Here is a 13,910-nt window from a genome sequence, read left to right as displayed (position 1 = left end):
CTGGAAGTGGGAGGCATCAAGCTAGACTGCAGAGGGCGAGAGACAGCGAGTGGGATCGGCTCTGTGTGCGGCGCTGGGTGTCGGAGGAGTCCGGTCCTGGGACAGGCGCAGACGGGAGCCAGCCAACCGTCATCGCTGGCCAGAGCTCGCACCACATCTGGGACGTGGGCGAAATTTGCAAAGTTGCTGGAAAGTTTGCGGAAAGTCTGCGAAATCGCTGGAAAGTTTGCGAAAGTAGTGTAAGGTTGTTGGAAAGTTCGCGGAGTTGTGGAAAATCTGTGCGCGGGTGCGCGCCGCGCTCCCGGGACGATCATGTGTGTGGGGAGGCTGCTGCTGCTGCTGTTGACCGCTTTGGACCTGGTGGCCATGAGCCGATCGCTCTCCACCTGTTCCACGGTGGACACTGAACACATGAAGAAGAAACGCGTAGAGGCGATCCGCGGGCAGATCCTGAGCAAGCTGCGGTTCACCAGCCCCCCCGAGGAGCCGGGGCCCGCCGAGGTGCCGCCACAGGTCCTGGCCATGTATAACAGCACTCGGGAGCTGCTGCAAGAGTTGGGCAGGGACCGCGAACAGAGCTGTTTGACTCATAACACCGATTTCGAATACTACGCCAAGGAGGTGTACAAGTTTGACATGATTCCCGGCCCAACCGTCGACAGTAAGTGAGGGTGGCAAGTGAGGGTTCTAAACTCACCATCCCCACCTCTCCACCTCTGGGTGGGCCGAGGGGACGTTCCTACACCTGGCTGGGTTCTCAGTGCACACCTTCCCACACCTGATCACACAGCAGGGTAGGGAGGGTTTGAGACCCAGGCAGGGAACCCCATCTGGTCACCTCCCACCTTTCTCCTATCCTCTCTGCCTCTGGGACCGGCCGAAGGGGCGCCATCACACCTGGCTCACGTTGGTACACACACTCACATAACGCTGTCGCGGTAGGGAGAGTTTGAGACTGAGGCTGGGACTCCCAACTGGTCATCTACCCCTCCCTCCCCTCCTTCACCCCTCCCCAATGCCCGCCCTCAGAGCCGCCGGTGTCTGGTCTGCTGCCAGCAGCAGGTGGGGCGCAAATGGAGGCAGGACAGTCCCAGCATTCCCAGGGATAGGGAAAGGCCTCTATCGAGAGCATAGGCCAGGGCTAGGCAGGGGAGGTGGAGACAGGTGTAAGTGTGCCCGGAGGTCAGTATCTCTCTGGTGTTGGGTCTATTATCGGGATCGACTGGAGCTTGGTATAGTTTACACACCGGGTGACGCACGTGTCAGGCACTGAGAAGTGGTTCTGTCCTAATGTGTAGATCTGTACCAAGCGGCAAATGCTAATATTTGGCAACATCTGGTATAAGTGTACAAAATATCTACAAATTCACTCCTGGGGTAAAACGCAGAGTAAAGCTCTCTCTACAGTGCCCGTCCACGCACTCAGACACAGAATGATGTTTCCAATACACACTCAGAGTAAAGTTCCCTCTGCACCGTCCCATCACACATTCCCAGGGGTCAGACACAGGGTGAAGCTTCCTTTACATCATCTTATTACACACCCCGGGTCAGACACTGACTGCCACACTTTCCCGGGATAGAGTGAAGACAAAGGTTCTGCCCCTTTTCTGAGTGTGTTGGGCCGTGTGATCTGTATCCCACACTCTGCCTGGGTGAATTAAAATATGCTTCACCGTGTGTGGCAGTTGTAGCAGTTCTGAGTTGTTGGTGACCATCTGTGCAGTCTGTAGTACGAAAAGTTTCGCAGCTAGTTCCCTGGACAGGTTTGACGCAGAACTCGGTACGTGAACAGGCGTTGCAGAACCGTAGGCTGGAGGCGACCCCCTCCCGGAGCTGGGCTCTCGCACCGCGGGCTGGTGACCAGCAGAGGGAGCAGGCTGCCATCCGGAAGGAGGGCAGTATGTCAGCCAGGGAGTACAGTCACACCGAGCCTCGGGTACGCGGTGCAGCAGGCGGAGGGGCGTGTGCACCCTAAACCCAGGTAGGGGACATTGGCACTTTGAGCGGACAGTGAGAGGGGCAGCGAGCTGACTCGGGTGAGACCGAGGTCTCGTAGTGTCATGATCTCTCTGACCTGATGGCAGTTGAGCAGGGTGAGCTGACAGTGACATCTACCAGCCAGTTCGGTACCGGGGTGCGTACCCACTGGTTATGGGGTTACACGGGAGCCCAACACGCGTGATCCCACCCCATGTGTGTATCTACACACCGTACAACCCTGCAGGTACCAGGACACATCTGAAAAGCGCTGGCGGCTGTGCTCACATACTGCTGAGAGAGCTGCGGGTCAGCCTCCCCAGGACCTGGACTCCCCTATCCAAGATACCAGCAGTTGCTGCGAAGGGGTTGAGATTCACTCCTCTCCCAGATCCTCTCGCATGAGTTCACTACAGCCGTGTCGGCACCTCCCGAAGGCAACATGCCGCACTTCGTCACAGCTACTTTTGAATATTTTAAAGTTTTTCTACTTGTGGTAACTGTATCTGATGAGCGCAGATAGCAGCCGTACATACAGAATGGGAGCAGACTCTTTCGGCCAACTGGTCCACGCCGACTGCTTGTCCCGGGAGCTAGATCCACCTGCCCGCGTTTGGGCCATAGCCCTTCAAATCTCTCATGTCCGTCTATTTATCGAAATAGCTTTTAAACATTGCTAGTTACGTGAACAGTTTTGGACCCCCTATCTACGGATGTGCTGGCATTGGAGAACGTCCAGTGCCTTCAGGGCTAGTACTTGCTGGAGTTTAAAAGAATGGTGTGTTTGCGTGGGAGGCGGGGGTTATAGAAACCTACCGAATATTGACAGGCTTTGGTAGAGTACACGTGGAGAGAATGTTTCCCACAGTAAGGGTGTCTAGGGCCAGAAGGCACAGTCTCAGAATACAAGGACATCCCTTTAGAATGGAGATGAGGAGGAATTTCTTTAGCCAGAGGGTGGTGAATCTGTGGAATTCATTGCCACAGACGGCTTTAGAGGTCAAGTCACTGGGTGTAAATTAGTGGAGATTGATAGGTTCTTGATTAGTCAGGGCATCGAGGTTACAGGAAAAAGGCAGGAGAATAGGATCAAGAGGGATAGTATATCAGCCATGATGGAATGGTAGAGCAGACTTGATGGACTGAGTTCTGCTCCAATGTCTTATGGTCTAATGTGTCCACATCAACCAATAGTTCAAATACACTCCACTCTTTGTGTGAAAAAGCTGCCTCTGATGTCCCTTTTCAATTTCTCACCTCTGATCCTTAAAAACCCACACCCTATTGTTTCCCCCCTCACTGGGGGGAAAAAGACTCAGCTTTCAACCTGTCTATGCTCTTTATGATATTGTATACCTTTATCAGATCACCCCTTAATCTCTCACATTCCAGGGAATAAAGCTCTAGTCTACTCAACCACTCCTTGTAACTCAAGTCCCCAAGTCCTGGCAACATCCTGGTAAAACAAGATATTCTGCAGATGCTGGAAACCTAGAGTAACACACAAGATGCTGAAGGCACTTAGCAAGTCAGGCAGCATCAATGGAAAGGAATAAAGAGTCAACATTTTGGGGCAAGACCCTTCATTAGAAATGCCAAGTCTTTAGTCCTTTCCAAAGATGCTGCTTGATCTGCTGAGTTCTTCCAGCATTTTGTGTGTGTAACATCCTGGTATTTTTTTTCTGGTAACCCTTTCTAGTTTCATAGCATCTTTCCTGTAACAGGGTGACCAAAACTGTACACAGTAGTACAAAGTAGCTCAGACTCAGCAGAAAGCAGCTGATTGGGCAATCGAGGTCAGGTGACCAAGCAGTTTGAAAAGCTCTAACAAATAAATAGAGGGTTACCTCAAGCGGAGCGGCCAGTGAGTGAGTGGGCCAGTGAAGGAGTGGAGATTTGAGGCTTTGACTTGAGAGGCTTCAACGAGAAGAGGCGGAGGACAAACTTGTTCACAGTTAGTCTTTACAATGACTCCTGAGATGGTGATGTGCCTCTCCTGTGAGACGTGGCAGTCTTGGGGGAACTCCCCTCTCCCGCACAGTCACATCTGCCAGAAGTCCATGCGGCTGGGCGATCTGGAAGACTCTGTGAGAAATCTGGAGCAGCAGCTGGATGACCTTCGACTCATAAGGGAGATTGAGGCAGTCATAGATGAGAGCTACAGGGAGGTAGTTACACCTAGGCTGCCGGAAGCAGGTTGTTGGGTGACAGTCCGAGGGGGGAAAGCAAAGGAGAGTAGACAAGTAGTGCAGAGCACCCCTGTAGCCATTCCCCTGAATAATAAGCTTACCGTCCTGGATGCTGTTGGTGAGGACGACCGACCAGGTGTGAGCCACAGTGGCAGGGCCTCTGGCACTGAGTCTGACCCTGTGGTGCAGAAGGATGGGACGGAGAAGAGGAGAGCTGTTGTCATTAGAGACTCTATAGTCAGGGGAGCAAACAGGAAATTTTGTGGATGTGAGAAGGAAACCCGCATGGTTTGTTGCCTCCTGGGTGCCAGGGTCCGGGATGTCTCTGACCTGGTGCATGACATCCTGGTACAAGAGGGAAAGCAACCAGAAGTCGTGATACATGTTGGGACCAATGACATAGGCAGGAAGAGGGATGAGGTCCTGAAGTGTGAGTTTCAGGAACTAGGCAGAAGGCTGAAGAACAGGACCTCAAGGGTGGCGTTCTCAGGATTGCTGCCAGTGCTACGTGACAGTCATGGTAAGAATTGGAGGAGATGGCAGTTGAATGCCTGGCTGAGGAGTTGGTGCAGGGCACAGGGTTTTAGATTTTTGGACCATTGGGATCTCTTCTGGGGAAGGTGGGACCTGTACAGATTGGATGGGTTGCACCTGAACTCAGGGGGGAGCAGTATCCTTGCTGGTAGGTTTGCTAGCATGGTTCGGGAGGGTTTAAACTAATTTGCAAGGGGGATGGGACCCAGAGCGATACAGCAGTGAAAGAAGTGCATGGAGTAAAGCCAGATCTAACATATAGAGAGGCTTTGAGGAAAGAGCAGCAGAATAAAGGGTATAAAGGTAGTAAGGTAGAAGGGCTAAAAGGTGATGAACTGAGAGCTTGGATACATACATGGAATTATGATGTAGTAGCCATTACAGAGACTTGGCTGGCACCAGAGCAGGAATGGATTCTCAATATTCCTGGATTTCAGTGCTTTAAAGGGGATAGAGAGGGGGGAAAAGGGGAGGAGGGGTGTCATTACTGGTCAGGGATACTATTACAGCTGCAGAAAGGGTGGGTAATGTAGCAGGATCCTCTTTTGAGTCAGTATGGGTGGAAGCCAGGAACAGGAAGGGAGAAGTTACTCTACGGGGGGTAATTGGCCTTGGCGAGTAGGGCAAAGGAAAACCCCAAGGCATTCTTCAATTATGTGAAGAACAAAAGGATGACAGGAGTGAAGGTAGGACTGATTAGAGATAAAGGAGGGAAGATGTGCCTGGAGGCTGTGGAAGTGAGCGAGGTCCTCAATGAATACTTCTCTTCGGTATTTACTAGTGAGAGGGAACTTGATGACAGTGAAGACAATATGAGTGAGGTTGATGTTCTGGAGCATGGTGATATTAAGAGAGAGGAGGTGTTGGAGTTGTTAAAATACATTAGGACAGATAAGTCCCCGGGGCCTGATGGAATATTCCCCAGGCTGCTCCACGAGGCAAGGGAAGAGATTGCTGAACCTCTGGCTAGGATCTTTATGTCCTCGTTGTCCACGGGAATGGTACTGGAGGATTGGAGGGAGGCGAATGTTGTCCCCTTGTTCAAAAAAGGTAGTAGGGATACTCCAGGTAATTATAGAGCAGTGAGCCTTATGTCTGTGGTGGGAAAGCTGTTGGAAAAGATAGAATCTGTGGGCATTTAGAGAATCATGGTCTGATCAGGGACAGTCAGCATGGTTTTGTGAAGGGCAGATCATGCCTAACAAACCTGATAGAGTTCTTTGAGGAGGTGACCAGGCATATAGATGAGGGTAGTGTAGTAGATGTGATCTACATGGATTTTAGTAAGGCATTTGACAAGGTTCCACACGGTAGACTTATTCAGAAAGTCAGAAGGCATGGGATCCAGGGAAGTTTGGCCAGGTGGATTCAGAATTGGCTTGCCTGTAGAAAGCAGAGGGTCGTGGTGGAGGGAGTACATTCAGATTGGAGGGTTGTGACTAGTGGTGTCCCACAAGGATCTGTTCTGGGACCTCTACTTTTTGTGATTTTTTTATTAATGACCTGGATGTGGGGTTAGAAGGGTGGGTTGGCAAGTTTGCAGACGACACAAAAGTTGTTGGTGTTGTAGATAGTGTAGAGGATTGTCAAAGATTGCAGAGAGACATTGATAGGATGCAGAAGTGGGCTGAGAAGTGGCAGATGGAGTTCAACCCGGAGAAGTGTGAGGTGGTACACTTTGGAAGGACAAACTCCAAGGCAGAGTATAAAGTAAATGGCAGGATACTTGGTAGTGTGGAGGAGCAGAGGGATCTGAGGGTACATGTCCACAGATCCCTGAAAGTTGCCTCACAGGTAGATAGGGTAGTTAAGAAAGCTTATGGGGCGTTAGCTTTCATAAGTCGAGGGATAGAGTTTAAGAGACACGATGTAATGATGCAGCTCTATAAAACTCTAGTTAGGCCACACTTGGAGTACTGTGTCCAGTTCTGGTCACCTCAGTATAGGAAGGATGTGGAAGTATTGGAAAGGGTACAGAGGAGATTTACCAGGGTGCTGCCTGGTTTAGAGAGTATGGATTATAATCAGAGATTAAGGGAGCTAGGGCTTTACTCTTTGGAGAGAAAGAGGATGAGAGGAGACATGATAGAGGTGTACAAGATATTAAGAGGAATAGACAGAGTGGACAACCAGCGCCTCTTTCCCAGGGCACCACTGCTCAGTACAAGAGGACATGGCTTTAAGGTAAGGGGAGGGAAGTTCAAGGGGGATATTAGAGGAAGGTTTTTCACTCAGAGAGTGGTTGGTGCGTGGAATGCACTGCCTGAGTCAGTGGTGGAGGCAGATACACTAGTGAAGTTTAAGAGACTACTAGACAGGTATATGGAGGAATTTAAGGTAGGGGGTTATATGGGAGGCAGGGTTTGAGGGTCAGCACAACATTGTGGGCTGAAGGGCCTGTGCTGTGCTGTACTATTCTATGTTCTATGTAAATGCCGCCTCACCAATGTCTCTTATAGCTACAAGATACTTACTGTACTAAATACCCTGACTGATGAAGACCAGTGTGCCAAATACCTTTTTTTAACCACCTGACCTATTTGTGACACCACTTTCAGTGCACTATGCATTGTATACCTAGGTCCATCTGTTCTGTAACACTCACTGTATAAGGCCTACCCTGGTTTGATCTCCCAAAATGCAATCCCTCATAGAACAGTACAGGCACTTCAGCCCACAATGTTGGGCCAACCTTTTGACATACTCCAAGATCAATCTAATCCTTCCATTCTTTATATAGCCCACCATTTGTCTTTCATCCATGTGGCTATCTAAGTCTTAAATGTCTCTGAAGTATCTGCCTCTACCACCATCTCCAGCAGTGCATTCCAGGCACCCAACACTCTTTTTGTACAGGCAAAAACTACTTGTAACATCTCTGCTAAACTTTCCTCCACTCACCTTAAACAAGCATCCTCTGGTTTTTAGCTATTTTCGCCCTGGGAAAAATCTCTAGCTACCCACTCAATCTAGGCTTCTTATCAATCTTGTACACTTCCATCAAGTCACCTTTCATCCTCCTTCACTCCTTGCTCAATTTATCCTCATGTTGTTGTTTCGTATGGCATTCACACTTCTAACTGAAGTGTGGCCTGGGAGGGCCAGACATGAGTCTGTCCATTCAGGAGCCAGGGCTGGATCTTAGTCTGGCATCTTGCCCACAGCCATTCCAACCTGGGTGGCCCTGAGATGGCATCACCTGGTGAAGTCCTTGAAGCATGGAAGCCTCCACGCGACGTCAACATGTTGATCCAGGTCATGGAGGATCTATCCTCATAAGACATACTCTGATCCAGACAGCAAATCCCCTCTGGCACCTCTTCTGAAGCTTCTTCATCCTTCCTAAAATGAGGCAACCAGAAGTAAACACAATATTCCAAGTGTGATCTAATCAGGGTTTTATAGAGCTGTAGTTCACATTTATCTGGATTGAAAGCCATTTGCCAACCTCTGCCTCATACCTATTCAAGTCTCCTTGTGATTTTTCAAAACTAATGTGTTCTTGGTAATATGAGGGGCTATAATTTTAAGGTGATTGGAGGAAAGTATAGGGGGGGATGTCAGAGGTAGTATTTTTTTACACAGTGGCGGGTGCGTGGAATGCACTGCCAGTGTTGGCAGATGCATTAGGCATTTTTAAGAGACATTCAGATAGGTACATAGATCAGAATCAGGTTTAATATCACTGGTATATGTTGTAAGATTTTGTGGCAGCTGTGTAGTGCAGTACATAATAAAATAAACTACAAATTGCAATAAGAAAAAGATATATAAATTAAGTAAGTAGTGCAAAAGAAAGCAAAAAAAGTGAGGGGAAAAAGTTGTTCCTAAAACATTGAAGGTGTATCTTCAGGTTCTTGTACCTCCTCCCTGATGAAAGATTAGGGCCCTTATGATGGATGTAACCTTTTGAAGATGTCCGCAATGTTGAGGAGACTAGTGCCCATGGAGCTGGCTCTGCAACTTTTTCCAATCCTGTGCATTGGAGCCTCCATACCAGGGGTTGATGCAATGAGTCAGAATGCTCTCCACAGTACATCTGCAGAAATTTGCTAGAGTTTTTTGTGACATACAGATCTCTTCAAACTCCTAATAAATACAGCTGCTAATGTGCCTTGTTTATAATTGCATTAATACGTTTGGCCCAGAATAGACCTTCAGAGATGTTGACACCCGGGAACTTGAAGCTGCTGATCCCTCAGTAAGGACTGGTAGGTGTTCTCCCAACTTGCCCTTCCTGAAGTCCACAATCAATTCCTTGGCTTTACTGATGTTGAGCGCAAGGTTGTTGTTGTAACACCGCTCAACCAGCTGATCTGTACACCTCATCTTCATGGTTGCCACCAACAGTTGTGTCAAATGATAAATTTATAGATAACGTATGAACTGCGCCTAGTGATACAGTGATAAGTGTGAAGAGAGTGGAACAATGGACGAAGCACGCATCCTTGAGGTGCACCTGTGTAGATTGTCAATGAGGAGGAGAAGTTATTTCTGATCAGCACTGACTGTCTTCTCCTAATTTGGAAGTCAAGGATCCAACTGGAGAGGAAGCAACAGAGGCCCAAGTTTTGAAGCATGTTGATTAGTTCTGAGGGGATGCTGGTCTTGAATGCTGAGCTGTAATCAATAAACAACAGCCTGACGTAGATATTGCTATTGTCCAGGTGGTCCAAGGCCGAGTGGAGAGCCAGTGAGACTGCATTTGCTTTAGGCCTGTTGTGGCCATAGGCACACTGCAGCAGTTCCAGATCCTTGGTCAATGGGAGCTGGGCAGAGACTTCTTCAGGCGAGCCTGGTTGAGGTGCCCAGCGATGTTGGGGTGTGCTGTTTCATGGCTGTGGTTACGGCACCCAGTTCCTCAAATGGTAGCTTGATGTCTACATGAGGTGAGCTGGAGACTGCAGTCATGAAGGTGGCGGAGCATCCTGTGAAGGGTAGAGCAGTCTGTACTGCAAAGCTGGGTGTTCCAGGTTGCGGTGGGGGGAGAGGTCGTGCAGGAATGAGACAAGACTTCCATATTTATCCAACATAAGCTTACCATAAAACAGCTGTTGCTGCCTTTTCCCTTACCCAAGTACTGCCATCTGGATAACACAGGAAGATAAACCCTCGGGCTAGAGCACGGCATCAGGAGAGTTGGGGTGAACCACTTCTCTGTCCACAGCAGTCCCACAACTCTCTCTGATAAAGCAACTGAACTCTGAGGCCTGCTGTCTGCTTCTCCAGCGATTGTACCTAGTCCAGGAGAACTTGAAGGAGTGGGGTTCATTCTCCCAGCACTTCGGTCTTTACTGGTCTTCCTGGCAACTACTATTTTTGTCACAGTAGAGCCCGCCCAGCACCTTCCAGGTGCTGTACTTGTGTTTGGGATAAGGTCCATTGACTTTGTTGACTGTAGGATCACTCATGCACTTCAACAGCCTGTTCTATTTCTGTTGTACTTCTGGTTGTGGGCTAAAAGGTCAAAACATCAACTTATAAGCATTCTCCTGTATGCTGTCTGCAAAATCTCACCTCTGGCTGGTGGTGTTCTTAGAAGTTCTATAATAACACACAGTATTGTTACCATGTGTTATGCTGTGTGGTAGAGGCATGATAACGTGGTACTTTACACCGCAATAGGGGTTCAATTCCTGCTGCTGTTTGTAAGCAGCTTGTATGTGACCGCATGGGTTTTCTTCATTTGCTCTGGTTTCCTCTCACATTCCAAAGAGTTACAGTTATGGTTAGTGAGTTGTGGACATGCTATGTTGGTGCCAGAAATGTGGCGACACTTGCCTTAAGCAATCCTTGCTGATTTGATTTGATAGAAATGAGGTACTTCATTATATGTAAACTGGATCAGCAAATTTTCAAATGACCTCAAAATCGGAAGTATAGTGGATTGCAAGGAATGCTGTAGTAGGTCCTAGACCAGCAGGAAGAATGGCAGATGGAATTTGATGCAGACCAGTATGAAGTGTGGAACTTTGGCAGGACAAACCATGGTAGGATTTAGACAGTGAATGGTAGGGCACTGAGGAATGTAGTAGAACAGAGGGATTTAGCACTACAGATCCATAATTCCTTGAAAGTGGCATTGCAGCTAGATAGGGTCATAAAGAGAGCTTTTGGATAATTGGCCTTCATAAATCTAATTGTTGAGTTCAGGAGTTGGGGTGTTATAATTAAATTGAATAAGACCAAATTTGGAGTATTGTTTGCAGTACCGGTCACCAACCTGCACAAAAGAGTTTTGTTGAAGTTGGGTGAGACTAGAACTAGAGGTCATGGGTTAAGGGAAAAAGGTGAAATATTTAAGGGGGAACCTGAGAGGGAACTTCTTCACTCAGGGTTGCGTGAGTGTGGAATGAGCAGCCAGTGCAAATGGTGGATGCAACTTAACTGCAATATTTAAGACAAGGTTAGATAAGCATATGGATGGCAGGGTTATGGTGCATGGGACAGGCAGAATAACAGGTTGGCACAGACTAGATGGGCTGAAGGCCTGTTTCTGTGCTGTGGTGCACTGACACTGTCTCTATATTTCAACGTACGTGTGATAAATGATCTTGAATCTTAAGTTTGGGTTGGCGTGTTTGGCAGATATGGGGAGGAGAGGCTTTCCTGCTCTGTTTTATGTTCTGTGTAAAATGAGCGTGGCCTCATTACTGTGACACTTCAAAGGGAAGTCACTGCATCTTCATTCACAACTTTGAACATTTTCCTGTCACCTGCTGGTTTGTACCTGTTCCTCTTCCCCACATTCTTATTCTGGCCTCTGCCCCCTTCCTTTCCAGTCCTGATGAAGTCATGGCCTCAAATGTCAACTCTTTACTCCCCTCTATAGATGCTGCCTGGCTTGCTGAGATCCTATCAAATTTTATATGTTATTCTGGGTTTCCAGTATCTGCAAAATCTTTTGTGTTTAATACTTTCCCTCTGTCAAGGGGTTTGGCTGGGCTCTGAACCATTTCCCGTTCTCCTTTCCCACAGAGCCAGAATATTTACGGCTCTCCAATCCTGTTAACTTTCCTTATGCAGTGAATTTTGGAAAAATAAAATCCAAGGCATTAACCATGGCAATGGTCTCATCATTTAAACTCCTTGGATGAAGTTGTTGTGAAGCCAGACACCTGTCAGTTCACAGTTCACTCAGTCCCCATGGCCCTGGTGATGTCCCCTACTTCCCACTGCCAGACTAACTATAGTATCGGGGATGCTACTGTGGCCTCTGTAGTGAAGTCTGCTGCTAAATCTTTGTTTAATCCATTGGCTCTCTACTTGGTTTTCATTATTAATCCACCATATTCATTGTATTGAGTCACAGAGTTATACAGCACAGAAACAGGCCATTCAGTCCAATAAGTCTGTGCTGACCACCTTGACTATTTATACTAATTCCATTTAGACCAGTACAGCACAGAAACAGGCCATTCATCTCAACAGGTCCATGCCAACCAAGGTGCCCCATTCAAGCTAGTTCCATTTGCCAGTGTTAGGTCTATAACCTTCTAAACCTTTCCCAATCCATTTATTTGTCCAACTGTTATTTTTTCACGTTGTTAATCTACCTGCCCCAACATTTCCTCTGGCAGCTCAATCAATAAAACCTATTAGTTGATTTATCATTATTATTATTATTATTATTATTATTATTATTGTCACATGTACTAAGATACAGTGAAAAGCTTGTCTTGCACACTGTTTATTACACAGTGCATTGAAATAGTACAAGGTAAAGCAATAACAGAATGCAGAATAAAGTGTAACAACTACAGAGACAGTACAGGTGAACAATAAGATGCAAGATCATAACAGGGTGGATTGTGAGGTCAAGAGCTGATCTTATTGTACAAGGGACCTGTTCAATAACAGTGTGGCAAAAACTGTCTTTGAGCTTGTTGGTGCATGTTTTCAGACTTTTGTATCTTCTGCTCAATGGGAAAGGAGAAAAGGGAGAATGCCCAGGATGGGTGGGGACTTTGACTATGTTGGCTGCTTTTCTGAACTGTAAACTATCCATGGAGGGGAGGCTGGTTTCCCTGATGTGTTGAGCTGTGTCCAAAATTCTCTGCACTTTCTTGTGATTATGCTCAGAGCAGTTGCCTTCCAAACCGCGATGCATCAGATCTTTCTATGAAAATTGGTGAGAGTTGCTGGGGCTATGCTGAATTTCTTTAACCTCTTGAAGGAGAAGGTTGTTGGTGAGCCTTTTTGACCATGGTATCTATGTGGTTGGACCAGGACAAGATATCAGTGATGTTCACTCCTAGGAACTTGAAGCTTTCAACCTTTTTGACCTCAGGATCATTGATGAGCATGTGAACCACCCATTTTTTTGTTTTGCTAATGTTGAGGGAAAGGTTACTGTTATGACACGATGTCACTAGGGTCGCTATCTCCTCCCTGTACTCGAGCCTCATCATTATTTGAAATACAGCCCACTGTATTTCAGTGGTATTATCTGCAAACTTGTAGCTGGATTTAGCGCAGAATTTGGCTATGCAGTCATGAGTGTACAGGGAATGCAGAAGCTGCAGCCTTGTGGAGCACCAGTGTTGCAAATAATTGTGGTTTGTTGGTCAGGAAGTCAAGGATCCAGTTTCAGAGGGAACTCTGTGGTTCATGTTACATGTGTTTCTGGTTTCTCTCTTTTTTTAAATAGTTATTCTGCGTGATTTTGATTGGGGTGCTTCGCCATGGACTGGCTCTGCAACCTGCAGTCAATGACCAACACAGTGCTAAATTGAACTGAAACTGAACATTTGTAGACCATTTCAAAGACTCTGTGGTTTGATGTTTAATATTCTGTGTGTTATTCACTTGATTTTTTGCTGTTTGCTTGATTTGTTCTTTTTTTCATGCATTGGATGTTTTGTGTTTTCTTTGAACGGGTTTCATGGTGTTTCTTTACTTTGTGGCAGCTTGTGGGAGGACAAATCTCAGAGTTGTATACTGCAAACATGCTTTGATAATAAAAGTACCTTGAATCTTTGAAACTTCTGACTCCCAGATCTCCCAGTTTGATGACAAGTTTGCTTGGAATTATAATATTGAAAGCCAAGCTGTAGTCACTATAGTCTAATGTAGGTATATATCTGAACTTCTAGGTCCCTCTCTTCCACATCACTCCCAGGGGCACTACTATTTACTATAAAACTCCTGCATTGATTTGACACCTCACACTATTCTGAGTTAAATGTATTTGCTATTTCTCAGCCC

The 13,910-nt window shown here is 47.1% G+C and overlaps 1 protein-coding gene across 1 annotated transcript in view; it reads left to right on the top strand.

The window, feature by feature from the left end:
* Positions 1-13,910, top strand: part of tgfb3 (transforming growth factor, beta 3) — a 30,600-nt gene continuing 16,690 nt past the window's right edge. The window contains exon 1 of the mRNA XM_073039485.1: positions 1-661. Within this exon, the coding sequence (XP_072895586.1) occupies positions 313-661 (349 nt within the window). The 5' untranslated portion in view covers positions 1-312. The remainder of the gene's footprint in view (positions 662-13,910) is intronic.

This window comes from Hemitrygon akajei, chromosome 3 (assembly GCF_048418815.1).
Source record: "Hemitrygon akajei chromosome 3, sHemAka1.3, whole genome shotgun sequence".
Lineage (NCBI taxonomy): Eukaryota > Metazoa > Chordata > Chondrichthyes > Myliobatiformes > Dasyatidae > Hemitrygon > Hemitrygon akajei.
This window is presented reverse-complemented; position numbering and strand designations above follow the sequence as displayed.